Genomic DNA, 23,003 nt, shown 5'->3' with positions numbered 1-23,003 from the left:
AAATTTGGAACAAGTGGAGGACAAGTAAATGATGACAGGATTTTTATTTTCCGGGTGAACTGTCCCTTTAAGAAAACAGCAGTGCCAAGCTGACTCAGTTTTCAGCTGGTCTTTTTACAAGTGCTGCAACACTCTGTCCAAAGGTGCAGCCTGCTGTGAACTGGCAGAGGTCAGAAGAAACAAGGAGATGTTCTGCGTAAGTGGCTGATTGGAGCCGAGGAACACGAGCGGAAGGACAGAGAGAGCACTCAGAGGTGAATAGTGGGCATCCCAATCGGAGCTAATCAGAGATTGCTTAATTATCAGGAGGTGTCTCTCATCTTTTTTTTTTAAACATCCCACCCTTTTGATTAGCCAGTTAATTGACCTATTGTAAGCGAACCTTGATGGCAAGGTCAAATGTATTTCTGTGTAGTTCTCAGACATCCAGTCAGTTTTGTTTTTTCTGTACCATTTACAGAGGGACGCATGAAACATTTCTGAAAACAAAAAATTAGCAAAATACTCCCCCATGCCACTTTTGATTACCCTTTTGAGTTAAGATGAGCTCCCCTTCTTTGACTACTGCCTGCTAGCTTATTATTTAAGCAGAATTTCTGATTTGCACAAGTCATTACTCCAGTATTACAACTTAATATTCTAGTAATATCTTTTGGCTAAATTGACTAAAACGGTTGAGTTTCAAGGACAATGATGTAGTGGGACTTTTAAGTTTCATGTTCAAATGATAAATGTTGGCATCAGTGGAATGCAAAATTAAATTTGTTAAAGAATTGTTTAGTTTTCAGTATCTCATTCAGGTGCTTATTTTTTAATGCACCTTGCTAATGAAGTGCCCTGTCAAAACATTACAGGCCTTTCCACCGGTAAACAATGCAATGTGTGAAGTGATGTCAAACAGCTTTGAAAATCCTCAGCCATTTACCTAAAGCAAGTCACGCAGTGATGAATCATAATAAATCAACACTACAATTTTATTTTTAGACAAATTGTTAATTAAAGCAAGAAAAGATGATAATCTGTTGCTTTGATTAGCATGTTGTTAGGTTCTGTGAAATTGCACCTTATTCTGTCTGTACACAAAGTACAGGCTGAACTAATTAGTATTCACACTGAGATATTTGTAGATAATCTTAACATTTTTGTATGTTTTAGGATATACACACACACACACACATAATATAGTTTATAAGCATAAACTAATTTTATTTCAACTAGTTCTTCAAATTATACGTTTTTATCATACATGCCCCAGGTCAACACAATATCTGCAAGACTAGATCAACACAGATAAATATTGTGGGTTTTAATGGCAATTCATAAATCATTTCTAGATGAGGCAAAAGTAATTTAATAAAGTCTAAAGTCACTAAAAGTAAAGTCATCTGCAGTCATTGCAATCACATATCAATCAACCTCAACAAGTATGAATTAAATACAATGGATGTTAAACCGTGTTTATTTTCTGACATGACACAAAACTGAATAAAACCATTATAATATCAAATTAGTTTAACTTTGTTGAGGGAAAAAATGTGATGGCATTTATTTATTCCATGAATTCATGGAACACTCTGGTGTTCAGAATTTTGGGATCAATAAGATTTTTAATGTTTTTTAAAGAAGTTTTTTATTTTCATCAAGGCTGCATTTAAAATAAAAAATACAGAAAAAAACAGTAATATTGTGAAATTTTATTACAATTTAAAATAATGGTTATCTATTTTAATATACTGTAAAATATAAAGTATTTATTCAAAAGATAAATATTTTCTAACGGTATAAGTCTTTATTACTTTTTATCAATTTAACACACCCTCGCTGAAAAAAAAAAAGTATTTCTTTAAAAAAAAAATGACTAACCCCAAAAGTATCACAGGTTCCCAAAAATATTAAGCAGCAAAACTCTAGTAACTTGTGTATTTTCTGAAAAAGCAGACCTGACCTCAAAATAACATTAAAATACATTGCTTCCATAATATAGCATGTTTCAGAGTGAGAGAAAATCTTGGGTGGGACATTGGTTTGTCCATCGGGAATTGATTGGATCACGAAAAACTGTTTGCTGCAAACTAAGATGGAGCCAAATGCTTGGAGGCACTGAAAAATAAGAGGGATCTCGTATTTTGTTTGTCTTTGACTTCATGAGGAAAAGCAGATTGTGTGCGTCAGTGAGAAGCCGTGTGGAGGAATGCAGGTTGTGGCACTGATAGTGCAGCATTTACAGCACATGGTCTATGCATATATTAACCGGCAGTCACAAGGGCGCGGGGCACTGGATAAATGAACCCCAGTGTTTTGCTACATCGTCAGCAGAGCTCGCACTCACACTTACCTAAATCACAAACCTTCACTTACAGCAGCGCAGTGCAGCACAAGCCCAGAACACATTGGGGCTACGATAACTATTTATGATCTCCCAGAGAAAGAATAGGTGTGCTTTCACCCTGCATTACAAAACCCACTGCACAGGTCTACCTTCCATGTGAAAGAATAGGCCTCCTACATTACAAAACTTGCCACTTTCCTCAAGCTAGAAAGAAGCAAGGGTAAATAACCCGAGAGCTAATCTGTGCCGGTGTTGAGCCAAGAGCATTATATAGCATGCTGCCCAGTGTTTGCATCGAGGCCTTCCTGCTATCTGAATATCGAATCACTTAGTATTTTTCCCGAGCCGTATTGAGTCTCCTGGCTGGAAAATCTAGAGCAGTGAACTGCATACTTACAAACTCCCATAAGCCCCTGAGGTTTGCAATGAAACTAATAAAGGTCCTTTTAAGAATCCCCCACCCAGGCCCTCTGCGCCCCCTTCACAGCCACCTCTGCCAAGAGTTTGGTGCCGCCTGGTGAAGAGGCTGTATACCTCCAGCACCTCAGAACCAGGATGCCTGATAGGTATTCTTTGACTCAAATTCTACTTGCCACTAGAGTACGAAAAAAAAAAAAGGTGGAGAAGCAAAAGTTCATGACTGCGAATTTTCACATGGTAACACTACTCTGTCAACCTGGGAGTTGTGGAATGCAGAGCTGCCTGGAATTCAGGGGCCGGGACATTGATAGGCAAGCGCAGGAAAGAAGACAACATTCACAGGGGATTGAGTCAAAGTATGCCATTCTGTCTGAACCATCATCTGCATGATCTACTGAATGGATGGTTGATGTAGAGATAACTACATCAGTGTTTTAGCAGCTTGTGGCTGTGAAAAAGAAACATGGGTACCAACAGATTAACCCACTTGGTGCTGTTTAGCATTACTGAAACATATAATACTGACTTTTCTAAAGTAAATCTCATTCATGCGGCTGTGTGCTGTTCATGCTTTTTAAGTTGCTGGTTTTGAATTGTGCTATTATGCACAGGGCCTAAAATTAACACTTGCCAAGTGCTAAATGTGAGTAAAATCAGTGTTGGTGATTATACGAAACAGTGTCACTCACCAGTTGGCTGCTACCTTTTTTATTAATTCTAACAATGACTGAGAACATGATATGGTTTAGCGTGATTATCAGAATGCAAAGACTGGGTTGTAATTATATAAATATGTAATCTGTTGCACTGCGCTGTGATTCTTTCACATGAGCAGCTCATGATAGTGTTTTCAGTGTCTCGTTCGCAGTAAATGCTGCTCCACATGAACTTCATCTCTGAAAGTGCTGTGAGTTTGAGTCGCTAATAACATGCATTTGAAAACGCCAAACATCTTCCCATGTTTGGAATGAGAATAGTTCATAAATGTTTGTCAACCGAATGAAAGAATTTCAAAAGAGAAGTTTCCCTGCGGTTTTCTGCCAAAATTAAAGCTTTTAATGTGGTTTAATGTTTGAAAGCAAAGACACAACAACCATAAATATTTGTATTGTAATTTTACTGTTGTTATATACAATATTAAAACCATTGCTAATGATACTAATATTAATACTAATACTAACACTAATACTATTATTATTATTATTATTATTAATAATAATAATAATATAAATTCAAATTATTATGAAATACTTAATAATTTACTTCAATGGTATTATAGAAATATTCCTCACTGATTTGTTTAATTGTATCATTTAAACAGCTCAGATGGAACAGCATCCAAAGAGTAATGCTTGTGTGTGTATGTGTGTGTGTGTGTGTGTGTATGTATGTACAGTATGCATATATATATATATATATATATATATATATATATATATATAAGCATCTGATAAAATGCAATTACAATATCATAAATTCAGGTGTCAGATGGAAAAACTGACAAATAATATGTGTGAGATAGTACACCAAGCAGCAAAGTGATGGCTAGAATTCTCTAAGGTTTATCAAAGCATCTTGACATGTTACCCTAGTATCTAAAATGACTATCCTCTTCACACAATCCTTCTGTACATATCCCTTTGAAACCTGTCATCTGCCCACATATGGCACACATCATTTCAAACAGACAGAAAAAAGCCAGATTCCTATTAATAGCAGGTCTATGCAAAAGCATAGCAAAAGTCAGCTGCCTCCTACTTTCTGAGATAATGATGCTTGTGTCTTGGCTGTGTGTATTTTATTATGTCGTTTTTCATACTTGGTTCAATTGCATGGCCTGAAACTGAGCTCAATTGCACCATCCTCCTCCTGCCCCAACAGATCTCTTTTCACATTGTACTTCTGGGTAAGAACCATGGTGTGTTTGCATCATCAACATGTGTAGCACTGTGAAAACTAATGGCAACTGTTTGCCACTGCAGCTACGTAATAAGTCAGGAGGCCAGTTTAGCTGTATTATTGAAGTATTTGTAGTAGAGCTGTCAGGCGATTCAAATTTTTTGTCTAATTAATTACATGATCTGCCGATTAATTAATCAAATCGATCACAAATTACAGTAATTGCACATCAATTTAGGCTGAAAAGTCATTATCATTATTATGTTAAATAAGAAAAACATTGAATAGACATCACAAAAAAAAACAAAAACAAAAAAACAACATGACTTGAAAAAGTATTTTAACTGTCTTTACATTTATTTTTGTATTTATGCACTGGGTCAGCTGACCAATCAGAGCAGACTGTGCTTGTCGGAAGGAGGGGCTTTGTAGAAAACGACGCGTTTGAGAGAGGCGGGTCATAGAGGAACTACAATAATGTACAGTATTTGAAAAATAATGTGTTTTTTGAACATTAAAGCATGTCAACATATTCTGTTACACTAAATACACAAAATAATGATCTTTAAAATAGCATCATATGAACCCTTTAAGGCCAAAGTATACTTCGGTTTTAATGCGTACACTAGAGTCTGCATACAGTACGTGTGACACAAATTTTGTCACCAGAATAGTACATGCATCATCTGATTTTTGTAACAGGTCACACATATGCATTGACTTGGTTTTGCACTAATAAGTTGATCCACAAGTTTTTGTTTTTTTACAGTATAAAACAAAACTAAAGAGACGGAAAAACAACAAAACAGCGGAGACTGCAACAACAATAGACAGCTGCATTGACAAGTGCTTGTGTGAGAGGGTTATGGTATAGCAGCAACCTTATTTTAAAATAGTACAAAGACACTTTTATCAGTCATAACGTCATAAGAAAAATAGCACAGACACAAAGATGAAGCTTTCTATAGCACATGTGTAGACTGCCTGCATTCGCATACACCTTAAATGGACTATACTTTGAAAGGCTACGTGTACAATTGACCTATTGGTAAGCCCCTCCCCTCGAACGCAGATGAGCCAATGACAGTCATGTATCAGTTGCACAGGGAGCGGAACTCGGGCATCTTTAGGTTTCAGCGCCATAGAGAAACATTGGAAGATCCAAAGCTTGCATCGGTTTGATGGAGTTTATGCTACAAAAATGGGAAAACGATGTGCCTGGGGTACTTGTATCACTGATTCCAGGTATCCTGAGAGGATGGGCGATAGAATTTATTTCATTACATTTCCTAAACCCAAACAAAACAGAACAAAATGTCCCTAAGCATTCAACCCCAATCCCAATGAAGACAAAAACGTTCATTTTCTAGTTGTTGTCATACTCTCATTAAGTTACAATTTTCATCTGCTCAAGCAGAACGTTAATGTCATCCTGTGTTTCAGCAAGGTATCTCTGACTAAAACTAGCTAACGTTAAAGTTAGTGAGTCCATGCTAACGCACAAACCTAAATAGCTAACTGTTCTCACGTCATGTACAGTGTAGGTAAAAAACACATAAAAGAAGGTCTACATTTCAGTGCCTCTCCATATTAAACGGGTTAAATGTACATTCATTTAATCGTACCCTGCTATACATGAACAGTGTTGATCCTGCATGTTGTCATCCGCGATCGTGATGACCGTAATATGAGACTTCTCCCGCTTGCATTGTGATCTGTAAACCCTCGCTTCGAGTTACCCACCATATTTATTTTAAAATATTTTATATATCCCTCCATGGAATATTGAATTCCCACTTGAATGGTGGCCCCTCTGTGTCAAAAATTGTTCAAAAACATCATGGGACAAGGTTTTCACAATGACAGCTGTCATTGTAAGAGAGTGAGCAACTCCGTTTGTTTGTCCGAGAGAGCAACCGTAACTAAGGGGGGCGGGGCTTACCGATAGGTCAATAGGTTGTTTGCACATGACGTCACTGATGACGCGTGAAACGCAGCTGGAGGGCAGGAAGTGATTTTTCTCCATAGGAATCAGTAGCAGAAACTCAAATTCCTGTGTTTTGCGTTGTTTAAGGATGCTCAAGTCGGCCAAACCGAGAAACCACAAGGAGTTTTTATTGTGTACGACAAGTTCATAAGAGGAGAAAAGTCAAGAAACTGACTGAAAAACGCAGGAAAAGTGGCTTGTAAACCTGCGTCTGCGGTCGGGAGGAGCGGATAATGCTCGTATGTGCAAATGGTTAATATAATATAAGATATAATAGTATATTAAAATGTTAATAAAGATAGAAATAGATTGGACCACCACCGCTCACGCAATCAGTGTGAGACAGTCAGAACTCACTCAATGCTAAACAGCCACGTCCAGTGCACTGCACACTTTACACCGATTCCGGCTCGGATGCGGCAGTGTCGGCTCGCTAACGGCCGCCGCATCTGGCCCTACATCGGCCCGAAATCTGGCAGTGAGTCCACAGGCATCTGGCCCGAGTGCGGCAGGCGAGAATCTAACCGGAGCTGGCCCGAGTGTATTTTGCTATCTGGGATGTGGCTGTTGGTCCTATTAGTAGCATGTAAAACAACTTATTTAAATTCTGAATCGATTATAGCCTAGAAAGCGAGCAAATAGCGCTTTCAAATATAACGTTAATCACTAAAAAGCTGTCACTCACTTCAATTTATCGCAATCTCACGATGTTCCGTGATATGAAGCTCTCACAACTGCAAATAATATCTTATTTACATCGTGTCTGTGTGTGGCGTTCAGAGTGAGTTCCGACTGTCTCGCACTGAATGCGCGAGAGGTGGCAGCCCAATCTATTTATATCTTTATTAATATTTTAATATTATATCTTATATTATATTAACCATTTGCACACACAAGCATTATCCGACTCGCTCCTCCCGACCGCAGACGCAGGTTTACAAGCCACTTTTCCTGCGTTTTTCAGTCAGTTTCTTGACTTTTCCCCTCTTATGAACAACAAATTGTCGTACACAATAAAAGCTCCTTGTGGTTTCTCAGTTTGGCCGATTTGAGCATCCTTAAACAACGCAAAACACAGGAACTTTGAGTTTATGCTACTGATTCCTATGGAGAAAAATCCCTTCCTGCCCTCCAGCTGCATTTGGCGCGTCATCAGAATCACGTGATTGCAAACAACCTATTGTGTGCGTACCGTATGGTAAGTTAAAAATTAACTTGGGCCTTTAAGTGGTGTTTAGGTATATTTACGAAGACTGTTCAGAGGTGGCATGAATGCATTTACACTGCATTAGGATTGCATAAACAATGCATTAAAATAGAACTTTGTGTTTTTTAAACATAAATATAGATTTTTTTTGTTTTGTTTTTTGAAGTGATACTCTAAATTTGGAAACTAAAACCACTGGTAGGTGGCAACAAATCACTGTCTTAATGAGTTATTCATTCCACCTACTTGTTTAAATAGCTGGTTTATTCAGAAATGAACCAAGTGACTGCCTTTATGAATCACTGACTCACTCAATTCATTCAGTATTAAAACACCAGTGTTAGTTGCTTGGAAAGGCACAATGCTTCTGTTTCACTGACAAAAATGAGCAAAAACAGACAACATAGTGACTAAAATGTAGCACAATATTAACGCTCAATGTTTATTGAACTTTGAGATTGTGCAGATATTCAGGAAAAAAACCCACTCATGCTCGTGTGATATTGCTAAACTATACATATGATATTAATATGGAGCATTAAAATAAAAGCAGTTCACTTCTGTATGCCAAAATGGATTTTGCTCATATTAACTTTAACTATAGATGAACACAAACAAACCGTATCCTAACCCACCTTTCAAAGCAGATCGCTGGTGGACACCCAAGATAAAAATTATTTCATACAAACTGACATTAAATGGACTTGGGTCCACACCAATGAGTGAAAGTGCCTGAGAAAACGTTCAGCTAAGTTATCAGTCTACTATAATTTCCCTAAATATTTTTGATATGTTTTCATTATTTACGACAAACTGGATGCCCCAAAAAATCATCAGTAGCCAGTAAGGAGACATCGGTATATAATGCATAAAAGAAATGCATGAGTCTCTTTACTCACAGCTCGGCACATCATGGATTCCGTCCAAAAATCTGACAGGCAAAATGCTTCTCGTTGAAATATTTGTGCTAGCTGTGTCACCTATTTAGTTTGCTGTAAAACTGGCATTGAGTTACTCACACTCCAACATTCTTTGAGTGGAAAAGGTGGGGGGAAAATCCTTGCAAAGGTCAAGAGAAGTCAAGTAAACAACATTTTCCTGAGTCAAATACTGCCATCGTATTGCCTTGCCACGCCAGTGAAACTGAGGCCTTAACTATTAACACGAGCGTTATGAGCTCTGAGTCATGAACTGCTGCCAATACATGCTGTATGTCAGTCCAGAGACCGGCTGCAAATTTGGAATATTTCTCTAATTGTTTCTATCATCCAGAAAGAAAGATAGTGCTTTCAATTGAGGTATATTTCTTTCCAGTTACTTTTATCCTTTGCAAAAAGTATTTAGCTCTCATAGAGGAATGTTGACTCCTTAGTGGGTGTAAGCTTTATGCACACAGATATTAGTCTGTTTGTTGTGTTCTTAGTTTTAATGTGTAGAAGGCACTAAGGCAGAGAGGATGGCAACCTTCAAAACTCCCTTTCCACACAATGGTAGCATTAACATGCAGTGACCCCCAATCATAGACAGTGCTTTCTTTGCCCTGATGCATATCCATTCACAGAACTGTATACTTTTTGGTGAAAGCTGTTTGTGACTAGGGTTGCAAAATTCCGGGAATTTTCAAGACTGGAAAATCTCCATGGGAATTAACGAGAATACATGGGAATTAACGGGAATTAATGGGAATAAACTGGAAATTTGCTAAATGTCAGGAACTGGGAACTTAAATGTAGTTGAGAACAAAATCTTGCAGCATAATCTTGGTTAAAACAACCAGATTTAATGCAATTTCAGTTTAATTTCTACTCTACACTTTGCTCAATCGCACACAGCACACTGCTTACTGCAGGGCTATCGAGGCCACGCTCCCAACATGCACTGTGCTTTCCTCCTTAACATGCACAGATCATTTCTTAAATCCTGCACACAAAATATCAAAATGTCCATCTTGGTAAATATTTATATAAATTACATGAATATTACAAAACATTGTTTAAAACTTCCTTGTGCTTTGTGTAATATACTGTGCAACTAAATTAGGCTATACCATAATAAAAACAAATACACTGACTGAACAAACATTTAGGTGAGATAATAATAAAGCAAAAGTCTAAAAATGACCCTCCCCCCACACACAATCCTCTCTAGTCACCTAAGAGGGGGATTCCCCTCCATTTTCTCTGAAGCAACACTTACTGCATTTGAGCCCAAAGACTACATCTAAGTTTTGATATTCTAAATATATTTGATCTATGGGATTCAAGTTTAACTAGTAAATACCAAAAAGTGTTTATACAGTAGCTAGACAGTTTATGAGGTATGTGCTATATAGCTCAAGCTGTGATGCTCCTTCTGCTAGCAAGATTTCTGTTATCATACAGAAGTACAGTACTGGTCAAATGTTTGGACACATTACTATTTTTAATGTTTTAAAACATTGCATATCTTTTGCTCATCAAACCTTCATTTATTTGATCAAAAATACAGAAATATAATAAAAAAAAAATAATAATAATAATATTGTGCAGTATTGCCGGTATTACAATTTAAAATAATGGTTTTCTGTTGTAATATACTTTAAAATATAATGCATTTTTGTGATGCAAAGCTGAATTTTGAACATCATTACTACAGTCTTCAGTGTCACATGAGACATCATTCTTATATGCTTATTTATTATCAATTTTGGAAACCGTTGTGCTGCTTAATATTTATTATTATTATTATCATTATTACCTGTGATTCTTTTTTTCAGGAATCTTTGATGAATAGAGAGTTTAAAAAAAAATTAATAATAATGATTTAATATAGAAATCTTTTTTAACAATACACTACCGTTCAAAAGTTTGGGGTCAGCATCTTTTCTCTTTTTTTGAAATAAATTAATACTTTTATTCAGCAAGGATGTTAAACTACTCAATTAATAAAGAGTAGTAGTAAAGACTTATACTGTTAGAACAGATTTATATTTTGAATAAACACTGTTTATAAGTTATATTCATCAATAAATCCAAATTTCCAATTAATTCCCAAAAATTCCCATACATTCCCATAAATTCCTGGTAAGTTTCAAATTTTGAATATTTCCAAAATTCCCCAGATGAAGTTCCCATGGAAAGTTTCCAGAAAATATCCGGAAATTTACCGGACATTTTCCGCCCCTTTGCAACCCTATTTGTGACACAACAATACAAACATGTATTAAGGTATACATGAATGCTTGGTTGAAAGTTCAACATTTCCGAATCATGTTTGGATGAGATGAGCACAATGCCTAGTTCAATCTGGAAATGCTTTGGATTATGTAAACAATGTATATGTAAAATCTTAAAAAAACACTGTTATAACTATGAACTTGAAATTATGGAAATAAGGGGAGTTTAAACAACACCATTTTCAACTAAAAACTGAAAATGCTTTATGTGTTTTGTCTGCTCATTTACACAGCATCGCCATTTTGGGGGCCTGAAAACAAACTTTTTTTTTTAAATGATACCATTATCACTTCAGTGTAAACTACAAAAACGGCAGTTTGTGAAAACGGTGACATCATGCATATTACATGTTAAGTCTATAGGTATATTGTAGGTATGTTTCTTTACAAAGTGACACCGCCAACTACTGGCCTGGCATGCATGTTTCAGCGTTTTAGGGGGATTACAAAAAAGTAAGAAGTCATCCTCACAAACTTTGAGGATGACATGTTTTGATCTTTCAATCCTTGACAGATTATGAATCAAGAGTGAAAACATTCAAATGCTGCATTTTTGTGACACAGTCCAATTATGAAATAGAAATGATCACTGTGTCAACCAAGTTTCCTAATCTAGAACTCTAAATAACTTAGGTTTCGTGAGAATGATCAAAAACGCTGACAAGGAGTTAATTAACCATGGCAAAGACATATCCTATTTATAATGATGGATTGTCATTTTACTCTAAATTACATTTACTTTAAATGTGACCCTGGACCACAAAACCAGTCATAAGTGTAAATTTTGCAAAATCGAGATATATACATCATCTGAAAGCTGAATAAATAACCTTTCCATTGATGTTATGATAGGACAATATTTGGCCGAGATATCCGGAATCTGAGGGTGCAAAAAAATCAAAATATTGAGAAAATTGCCTTTAAATTTGTCCAAATGTAGTTCTTAGCTATGCATATTACTGATCAAAAATTAAGTTTTGATATATTTACGGTAGGAAATTCACTAAATATCACTATCTTCATAATCTTCATAAACGTAATCTTCACTTAAAATCCTAATGATTTTTGGCATGAAAGAAAAATGGATAATGTTGACCCATACAATGTATTTTTAGCTATTGCTACAAATATACCCCAGCGACTTAAGAAATTTGTGGTCCAGGGTCACAAATTTGAATTTTAGCACCCACATATGTATGAACAGCAGAGACTGTTGAGAGTAACTCGCAACACCCTAATTTACTTCCAACACCTGAGATTCACAGTCAATATGAAAGGTCATTCACGTCTCTGATCAATGACAAAGCAAGCATGAGCAAGTAATTAGCAGAAGAGGAGAAATTACCTCAACTTCAATGTCCCGAAGCTGCTATAGCAAGAAATATTTTGTCCTATCCCAGTTTAATGTGTAGCATCAATTATAAATGAGCCATTGGTAGGCTGATTTCCTGAAGAGTGTACGTTCTGTGAATTTGTGGTGCTTTCAAAACATTGCTCAGTTTGTTCGACCGCTCCGACCAGTCCAACACTGCACATCGGCTCAACCAATGGAGTGAGTTTGAGGCAGGAGTTTCTGTTTGTCTGACCAATGGAGGATTGTGGGAGTTCTCAGGAGACCTGTTTAAAAACAGTTATTTCACCACTACACAGACTAACAGTACCAGGATTTAACTGGATATGCCTACAGGGTCTCCATTTTGAGCCTAAAATCCAATTAAAGCCACATATTATTGAGACACCATTACTTTACAACTAACACACTGGTTTCTCCCATCAAGTGCTCGCATTGCAAGGTAACAAGGCATGAATTGAGAAAAAAAGTCTGATTGCAATCATGACAGTTTGTACCTAGTAATAGACGCACAAATGGAAGGGCCAATCAGTGGGAATTCTTCCTGAAGGTCAAAGCCGTCATAGTAACTGTGAAAACACTGCCGATAAAGTAAAGCTATTTGCACTGTCAATTTTCAGTCCCAAATCCAGCTGAAGCACATTGAGAACACTGTAAGAACAGATCAGACTCCAATGTTTGTCTGGTGCAAAGAGCTGGGGAAGAAATATGGGGGTTAAAAAGCCAAAGCGGATCAATTTGTTCACAGTTTTTTTTTTGTGTAGCCGCAATGATTCATGTTGTACAATTGGATGTTCGGTTCACTTAAACTCGCCAGTTTTTTAGGCCATATGTCTGGAAAAGATAGCAATGGTATGGGGGGGGGGGACTGAAACACTGTTCTGCATTCTGTTTAAGATGCTTATGAGTAAGAAGACTACAGAAGAAACATAAAAACAAAGTGCAACATCTTCTGTAGCTGTAAAAATGTTTTGAAGCCACATTAGGTAGCCCAGTGGCTGCAAACGATAATGCAATTCAAAGATAATGTATTCATTCAAATAGTGTGCAGACCTCAGCAAAACCATATATTAGACATGCATGAGTAGCACTCAATTATTTTAAAGGGCCTACAGTAGGTAAACAAACAACTGCATACAGTAGATATGCTCTGTGAAATGAAGAAATCATTAGAATATTTATGTCACAATAAATATGATCTTTTATAGTTTTTCTGTTTTGTTAAATGAGGGTTCGAACCAACACTACATCACAGCTTATACTTTTCATTTGTAAAACAAGCAAATTTACTTAATTGCGACTGCTGATGTATCCAAGAATATGCTTAAGTTTTACATTTTTCCTTGTTGCATTTATCTCAAAAACCCTCTTTTGAAGAAGAAAGTACAAATGAGTCAATCGTTTGTTCAAATGACTTCTAAAAACTTAATTAAAAAATGAGAAATACTTCTTTGGGTAATAACAACAAACTCTCTGCACATGTGCTTCAGTTTTAAAGGCAAAAATGACAGGACAGATTAAGTGTGTGTAGTGAGGCCAGTATCTGCATCTGTTGCATTGGCAAAATGTGTCCAAATTATGTAAAAAGTCCATTTTAAAATGTATTTCTGGGTAGCACTTTACAATAAGGTTTCATTTGTTAACATTGTTTACATTGTTAACATTTGTTAAATTTGTTTCATTTGTTAACATTGGTTAACTATATTAGTTAACATAAACAATACCTATACAGCATTTATTAATCTTAGTTAATGTTAAGCTCAACATTTACTAATACTGTACATTAAAATCAAAAATTGTATTTGTTTACATTAGTTAATGCACTGTGAACTAACAAAAACATTTTACAAAGGTTGATAAATGCTCATGATAGTTCATGCATTAACCAATGTTAGACCTTTTTGTAAAGTGTTACCGCCCGTGTACAACACACTGAAGTTTAATTCATACATATAACACAAAATACATTTGTGCCAGTAGTCGAACAGCTGGCTGGTTTATCATCAGATTATCAGATTTGATGGCACAGTACTGTACAACCACTGACCAATGACTGAGAACTGACACTGAGCATGTCCTAATATGTTAAATTTAATGAATGAGACCCTTGCCTACACATTTCAATGCTTTTAGTACTACTTCAGAGCAGCACTTATAGGAAATCAGCACGCAGTGGTTCTGGTTGTTCAGCATTCTGGTTGTTGTAGCAACTTCACACACTTGCTGCAAATCGGAAACTGCGTTGTGGCTGTTTGATCGTGCTGTGCTCATTTTTATTCATAGAGTTTACACTCATTCACTTCACACACTCACTATGCCATAATAATTTTAGTTCTTTATCAGGCTTTTCTGTTATTCAGCAAGAACAAAGAGTGACTGCATTTTTTTTTTCTATTATTCTTTTGATTTTGCAATTTATTTTGAAGTCATTATCTGTTCAGAATAAGGCATTCAGCTTCAGTCGCATTCCTAGCATAGACGTATCTGCCAGCATGACTGATTGACTCATTTTAAGCAGTCAATAATAAATTATTAAGTTTAGTTAGGTCAGAAGAATCAAACATAGAATCTAATCTAAAGTTGATTATAGAATGATTGTGGAATGATTACAAATAAAAAGACAATGCATGTTGACACCTGAACCTACCCCACACCAGCTGTACAATTTCTTACTTTCAGAGCAAATACTGCTATATAACTCACAAAAGGGCTGTACGGTAGCCCGATATTATAATCATATAAACATATAGTTCATATACGCATGCAGTCCCACAGTATTTTCAATATGGTTGTTCATTAAAGTTGGCATGAAATGAGAATTAACCCTATATATTTTTTAAATACATGTTATTGATTTTTTTTTCTGATAATTCATCACACTTTGATGTACATCACAATATGGAAAAAAGGATCTGCCGCTACTTCTGTTTCATCGCGACTTGCAGCTCAGACTCAGACCTTTATTCTTTGTGCACAGTGCTGTAATAAGACCAGTCAGGCCAGATATGAGATGAAAACTCAAACAGAATGAAACAACGCAGGAATCTCAAGATGTGTTTTTCGAAGATTAACTCTTTTTTTAACTTGACAGAGAATCACATGGTGAGAAATGCTGAAAAAATACAGACAAACGGGCAAGACTTCTGTCTGGCTTTAACAAATAATTAAATTCACAATGTATAGCTACTGACTTCCAAAGTATTGTTTTCTTTACTATGGAAGTCAATGGCTACCAGCATATATATATACATATATATGTGTGTGTGTGTGTGTGATTTTTTCCCCCTAAATAGCTTTACCATTACCTTGTCGTTACTTTGAGATACACAGCTACACAGACTCGCTTATAATTTATGAATTCTGTGTCTGGCTCCTGAAGCACCCACATGTTCAATGATTGACTAGTGCCCAGATCTCACCTCATGCAGTGAGTAAGACCTGCAACATGACCTTTTGTTATTGTCATTTTGGCTAAATGTGAAGCCTGGGTGATAGGTCACAATATTTGTCTCCAATGACAAGAGAATATAGTGTCCTTACTGTTATTCTGTGGACAAATATGCATGCAGCTGAGTAGCAAAGTGACAACTTAGTCATATGCCAGGCATTAGTTGCATGCCACGGCTCCTGAGAAGTTGCATTTCCTCTTTAATAAATGCAGGAACATAGTGAGTCACTTCGTCCAGACAACATGTTCTGTAATAAGGCATTCTGGGTGACCCACTGAGAATTGTATTGTATCTGATTGTAACTGAGTGGTTCACCTTCAGAGTATCCACAACTAGATCTTTGCCCTTTAAAAATGGGCTGCATGAGCAGTCAAAATGGTGCACTTGGATGATTTTCTATTCCACACAAAATGGGAAATCATGCAGTAAAGGATTTTAACAAAATTTGTTAAAAAAGAAACAGGGTTTATTGTCAAATATCGGAAGTTCTGGCCATTTGATCACTGTTACTTTTCCATTGAGACGGATTGTTAGCAATACTGTCCAATTATGATCTGAATACAGTTGTGCTAGATTTGGTTGTGCTAGAATGGGGTTTACAATCATTAATTTAATCAGTCAGTGAATTAAATTAATTCAACCACTGTGTGTTGCATCTAGGATAAGGCATCACACACAGAACACATCATTCTGTTCTCAAGTTCAAGGCGGCAGTTCAAAACAGTGAATCTAATCACCATACGGGCAAGAATTCATTTCAGAAATGAAGAAAGGTGTTTGTTTGATGTATGAAAAAAACAATCCAAACTGAAATATGGGGAAAATGAAAGAACGGTGGTCCATCCCTCAAGTAGAGTTCAGGACGCTTGAACACTTTAAACAGTAATTCAGCCGACCACAACTTAACTAAATGCATGATTGCAGGTTTAAAATTCTAATTTATAAATGTAATTAATCCTTTTAAGTTGCAAACGTTGTTTTGATGAGTTCTGTTGACATAAATTATTATTATAATGGTAACACTTTATTTTAGGGTCTCTTAACTAGTTGCTTATTAGCATGCATATTACTAGAATATTAGCCATTTATTAGTAGTAATTAAACACATATTAATGCCTTATTCTACATGACCTTATTCTACATTCCTAATCATACCCAATACCTAAACTTAATAACTACCTTACTAACTATTAATAAGCAACAAATTAGGAATTTATTGAGGGAAAAGTCATAGTTAATATTGAATAAGTGTTCCCTATTCTAAAGTGTTACCATTATAATGTAGGTAACACTTTAGGATAGGGACCAATTCTCACTATTACCTAGTTGCTTAGCATGCCTATTATTAACATATCGGCTGGTTATTAGTGCCTATAAAGCACATATTCTGCATGACCACATTTTACATCCCTAATCCTACCCAATACCTAAACTTAACAACTACCTTATTAACTATTAATAAGCAGTAAATTAGGAGTTTATTGCAGGAAATGTTGTAGTTAATAGTTATTGAATAGTGAGAATTGGTCCCCAAACTGAAGTGTGACCAGTTTTGTTTTCTTTCTTTCTTTCTATTTTCTTTAATTATTTTTTTCACTTTTACTCTTGCACTACAGAAAGCAACAGTTTGGAAATCTGACTGTCTGTGAAAGAATGTCTTTCCATCTACTGAAGATGAATCGTAACAGCTGCTTTCCCTCATTCATTTAGAAAGGTGCCATAATCTCTCTCTCTCTCTCTCTCTCTTTTCCAGAGACTCTCATTTGATCACATTCAGGCTTTACGCTAACTTATTTGGGGTGCATTTTTTTTATTACATTATACAGCATATTATCACAAGTTATGCACAGCAAGTTGCATGCTACAGCTGCATTGAAAACATGAAATATACAGGAAATCAGTGATTCAGTCATAACTACTATAGGTTATAATGTAATTGAATGCACAGTCGTATACACGCACAGCTGAAACTCATTCACTGTTGAAAAGACAATGAAACAATGTGAATTTGCTTTGCAACATCAGTACTTAATGCAATTATAAAAGGGATAGTCCACCCAAAAATGAAGAATCTGTCATCACAAGCCTGCACTGACTTCTATACAGTACAGAAAAAAATAAAAATAATAAAACACTATGGAAGTCAATGGGGACCAGAAACTGTTTGGTTATCAAAATTCTTCAAAATATCTTGTGTTTAACATAAGAAAGAAACAAAGGCTAGTACAAAGGCTTTTTTGTTGTTATTTGGTGTATGTACTGTCACTGCATGCAAACAACTATAAGATTAGCAAAATATTGTATTAGTGTAATATAGAAAAAATACATTTGAGCTATGCAAGTTTGGTATATTTTACCCAAGGAAAATATATTATGACAGTTATGTTAGACCTGCAGGAAAATCACATTGGGTCAATGCAATATAAATATGTTAATATTTTACAAAATCACATTTTAACAACAAAAGTTGGGTCTGAAGAAAAGCACACTGGTTCTGATGGATGATAAATAAAAAATAAAAATAAAAAAAGCCATATATAGCAAACACAATATCATAGAGACTTCTACTAATCTAAGCAACCGCTTACAACACCAATAGTGACCACCTAACAAAGCAATGTCCTAAATAGCACTCATAACACCTTAGAAACAGCACAGAAACACCCTAACAATCACCCTAAAACACGCTCCACTCACATTTTCTACAGAAAGGTAGGGTATTTTAGGTAAGGTACTTTTTAAATGTAAGCTCTATTTATCACCTACAGCATCTATTGCAGCATCTAGGAGCAGCTCCAACATATTTGAAGTGGCACCTTGTTATCTGTTCTAACATAGTCCAACATAAGTAAGCTGTAGGCTCCTTAAATGGCAAATCAGATGGTGGACCAGATTCTGTACGTCTCCTTTGAAGATGAAAACATACTAGTGCAATTTTGGAAAATGTGACAGATATCAATTGCACAATCCATACGATTGTATGCACAGCCCATTCTCACTCCCAAGGCATCAAAACCTGAAGCATAGCATAGTTGAGCACCTTTAGTGTCATTACTAAGATGCTAAAGTTAAACTAGGAATTGCTTTAAATGAGAAACCTTTGGCTTCAATACACAGATGCAAAGGGCATGGGAAATGTATCTAAATTATTATTTGAGTATAATTTTGTCATTATGCCATATGCAATTTAATTATGCTGATAATTTTATTTTCACTGCACCATTTTTGAGCACCTAACCAAAACCGAACCATTTCTTAATATAAAACAAAGGATAAAACAGGTACAACTACAGTCGATTAAAAAAAAAATACAAATACAAATATTCCAAGACTTCAGAGGCCAAATTATTGCTTTGTGTGAGAAACAGACTCAAATCTGACGATCGCCGTCTTCTTTCATAAAGCCCAAATTACAAACACATTCAAAAATTGCCGCCTTAAGAAGCATTACATCAGCTTTGATTGTGAAACACCATTGCCTCTCGTGTCGCATGACTCATTACATCATGCTAAAGTTCAGATTTATCTTTTGCATGAGATGTGGCTGCATTAACAGAGCGGGATTATTTTTAGCAATTGAAACGTTTGGTTTCACTCAGTTCCTCGCAAAGATATTTCATGGCTCCAGAAGACTTGGAATGCACCACGACTCATTTACTTTTGGTCAGTTTTTGCATTCAATAACTGTGACTGTACTTTTATCTGCCTATTATGTGTTTTAAATTGATGAGAAGTGTTTAGGGTAAGCAGTGCCAGCCCATCCTACATGCAATACAGACCGTCGCCTGGGGCCCCAACATGCCTGGAGGGCCCTGCAGGGAGATATGCATTATGGTTTTAGTACAGTTACTGCCAAATAAACATTCTTTGTTCTCCATTGACAAAATGCAATCGGCACACCAGCATACGGCACAAAAAAGCAGGCGTACAAGGACCTCATGTTTTAAAACACAAACCATAATGATGGTAACAACTAATAATAGTGTGAAGTATAAAATAAGCTTTCAATCACCAAATGAAAAATAACTGATAAATATGTTAAATCGCACACAGCATAAACAAGCGCAGCAAACACTAAAACATATCGTAATCTGCAAAACTGCATTCATGTAACGTAGCATCACCGGTTTACGGTGTACCATATTATTATCCAAATATATTACAGACTTTCCTTATAAGTGCTCAAGATGCCACAAATGCACAAACCGTGCCCCAAAAATGATTACGTTGTGACTATTTGAGATTATTTCTGTGTTTAAAGCAGCATTTAGATGGCAGAAATAGAGCTTCTGTTGGCAAAGTCTCACCCTCAGGCCGTTGAATTCAAAGACTGTCAACACAAAGATGCAAAAAATCAAAATGGCCAATTAATCAGTGCATTAACCAAACTAACCTGCCTATTAAAAATCTGCTCTCTTTGAGGTATAAAGTCTTTCATTATTTTTATTAATTTCTTAGTTTACTTTTTATTGATTTAACTTCAATTAACTTTTGCACATAGTTCTGTCCCACTTTTTGTACACACTTTTTATGTACATCAATTGTGCTGCACTAAATAAATGTTTATATAAAGTTACTTCATGTGAGTGGTTGACAAGGAATTTCAAACACTCAAGTGACACATTTAAAATTTAACCATCAATACAATTTTTATACAATATTATACTATGACATTAATCTCTTCATGATTCATTTGTACTTTCAATATTTTTTGTCACATCACTATTTAGGTGAACTGATAAAAGGTGGTTAAAAATAGTGAAACACTTAATTAATGGTGATCAGTCATAGCACCTAAAATATACACTAGTCTTTATGCATTTACATAGATTTTAACATAATGTTGATGCTTAATAATGCCTTTTTTTTTTTTTTTTTTTTTTTTTTTTTTTTTGCAGTGCAGTTGTCATGTCAGTGGTTATTAAGTTTTAATATTATGTCAACGTTGGTGGAACCTATTTTCATGATCTTGCCGGGGGCCCCACGGGCCGGCCCTGAGGGTAGGGGTGGGGTTGGGTGTTATCTATGAAAGTAAAAATATAATAAACAAGCAACTGAAAGCAATGAGTTCCTAGTTTATCAATGTATCTGATGCCTAAGGGTACTTTTAGATTCTTAATAGTGAGGCGCTCAAGGCGCTTGACCATGCTTCTGTTTTTGAGAATAGTTTAGTGAAATATACAGCGATGACTGTATATTTTTTTTTAGTGAGAAACACAGCCCAACCTTCTGTCTGCGCTGTGACAAATTGCAGCTTTCACCATAGAGTGGCTTTAATTATACAGTGCACATCCAATTGTGTGAAATTCGTAAAAAGCAACATCCTTTACCTGCCACATCACTGAGAGTCAACATCCCTCACCATTGTATCAGGAGTCCCTTTTTTATTTAATAAGGGCACTCTACCAAAGCATAAAGAGTCACTGCTGTACACATAAAGTATGTATAAAGTCTTATGTTTTGCTTTGCATCACATCTGAGAGCGCCGATGAATTCTGAAGGGGAGTATTATAAGGTTTTGCCAATGTATCATAAGATATGCATCACAGGATTGCATGATGAGTATCATAAGGTTTTGCGCTCAGGTTTACAACAGCAAATTAGGTTTATATTGTGTGGACTCTGTCTTAGGTTTAAGGTTGTTAATATGAATCATGAGCATAACCAATTACGATATGTTCAGCCTACGTGCAATAGTGGAAAATACGACAGAAGGTCTGCGAACATGGATTTTAAATCGCTTTTTTTTTTTAAATCACCATGTATCCTTGATTCTTGACAGACTTCAGTGATAAGCGTTACTCTGGATAAGAAAGTCAGGCAGCATTTTTGAAAGCAATTGACATTCGAAAATTGAAAAGAAAGAAAGAAGCAAAGAAAGAAACGTACTAAACTTACCAGACCATAGACGAAACTCAGCAAGGTGCCGCAAAAGACAAAACTTAAAGTGTGTACGATCAGCGTGGCTCCCATCCCGACAAGTTCACGCAAATTGATGTAAGCTTGAATGGGATTTCTCTGATGTTTACGTCTGTTAAAGCGCCGTCAAAGAGCCAGTCATTTCGCTGCTGTCCGCTCCCCTCCCATTACATCTTTTGCTTGTAAAATTATGAATATTTTCTCACGGCTTTTCCTTGTCACAGATCTGCAGGCTCGATTCAAACTGTTCCCAGTCTCTCTCTCCCGCTCGCGTTTTATTTCTCTGCATCTGTCTGCCTTTTTTCTGAAATTACATCCACATGTCAGAACTATTTATGTCCTGCTCCTTCTGCGGTAGGAAGTTCAAATGATTCTTTGTGGAGTAGAAACCGACACTTTATTTTTAGGTCTTTAAATTTCCCTTCAGCCTCGCTGTAAAAAAAGCGACATAATAAAGCGGTGTCCCTCAGGCTCAACCTTCATTTTTCTCTCAGGACATCAAAAAACGGCAAAAGAAACTGTTTTAACGAAGACTGATGGAGCGACGTGGTGAGTCTAACTCTGAAATACACGCTGAAGCCACAATAAAGAAAATATTCGGGCTTAAGTAGCTATAACACAGACTTCAAGCGCAAATGCTGTCTTCAGTGAAACATGAAAAACACGATTCATTTTCAGCTTTTCACTTATTTTCGCTGTGAATCTGACAGCTGCGTTAAAGCGATGATACAAACGTTAGGTAACTGTGACAAAGTAGGTAAATGGGATTTTGTTTAAAGAAAGAATCCCACGTTTGCTTCACGTTTAACGTCAAGTCGCCGCTCAAGAAATTCAGTGTGGCTTTTAAGATTATTTTACGCAAGTTTAAAGTTGTCCTCATTGACTAAACGGCTCCAGACGGCACAAGTCGCTAACCCTCACTGAACCTCTGAGTGTAGTAGCTACATGTTGAAGACGCGGATAGAAAGAGGCAGGTATCGCTGACAGGCGTGAAGCATTTTGATTGGCTTACGGGGAAATGGTGAGGGACGTGATTGGCTGACGGTCTCTAGGGTTTCATTACACCTCGACTCAAGATGACACGCGCTTCCCGCCCCTTTTGCACAAGCTTCGCATTCAGTGCTTTACTTTATGTTGGCAGACGAGCGTTTCTTAGCGGTCCGCGTCGACACCGTGCAATGCAACCGATGAAATTATGCAAATACAATGCTGGGTAACATTTGGATTT

General features: G+C 36.3%; 1 protein-coding gene across 1 annotated transcript in view; it reads right to left on the bottom strand.

The window, feature by feature from the left end:
* Positions 1 to 22,706, bottom strand: part of pth1r (parathyroid hormone 1 receptor) — a 99,202-nt gene extending 76,496 nt beyond the window's left edge. Inside the window, exon 1 of the mRNA XM_058753235.1 lies at positions 21,755 to 22,706. Coding sequence (XP_058609218.1) covers positions 21,755 to 21,829 — 75 coding nt within the window. The 5' untranslated portion in view covers positions 21,830 to 22,706. The remainder of the gene's footprint in view (positions 1 to 21,754) is intronic.
* Positions 22,707 to 23,003: the final 297 nt, after the last annotated feature.

The sequence above is a fragment of the Onychostoma macrolepis genome, chromosome 02 (assembly GCF_012432095.1).
Source record: "Onychostoma macrolepis isolate SWU-2019 chromosome 02, ASM1243209v1, whole genome shotgun sequence".
Lineage (NCBI taxonomy): Eukaryota > Metazoa > Chordata > Actinopteri > Cypriniformes > Cyprinidae > Onychostoma > Onychostoma macrolepis.
Note: the sequence above shows the minus strand (reverse complement) of the source record. Positions and strands in the feature narration are given on the sequence as shown.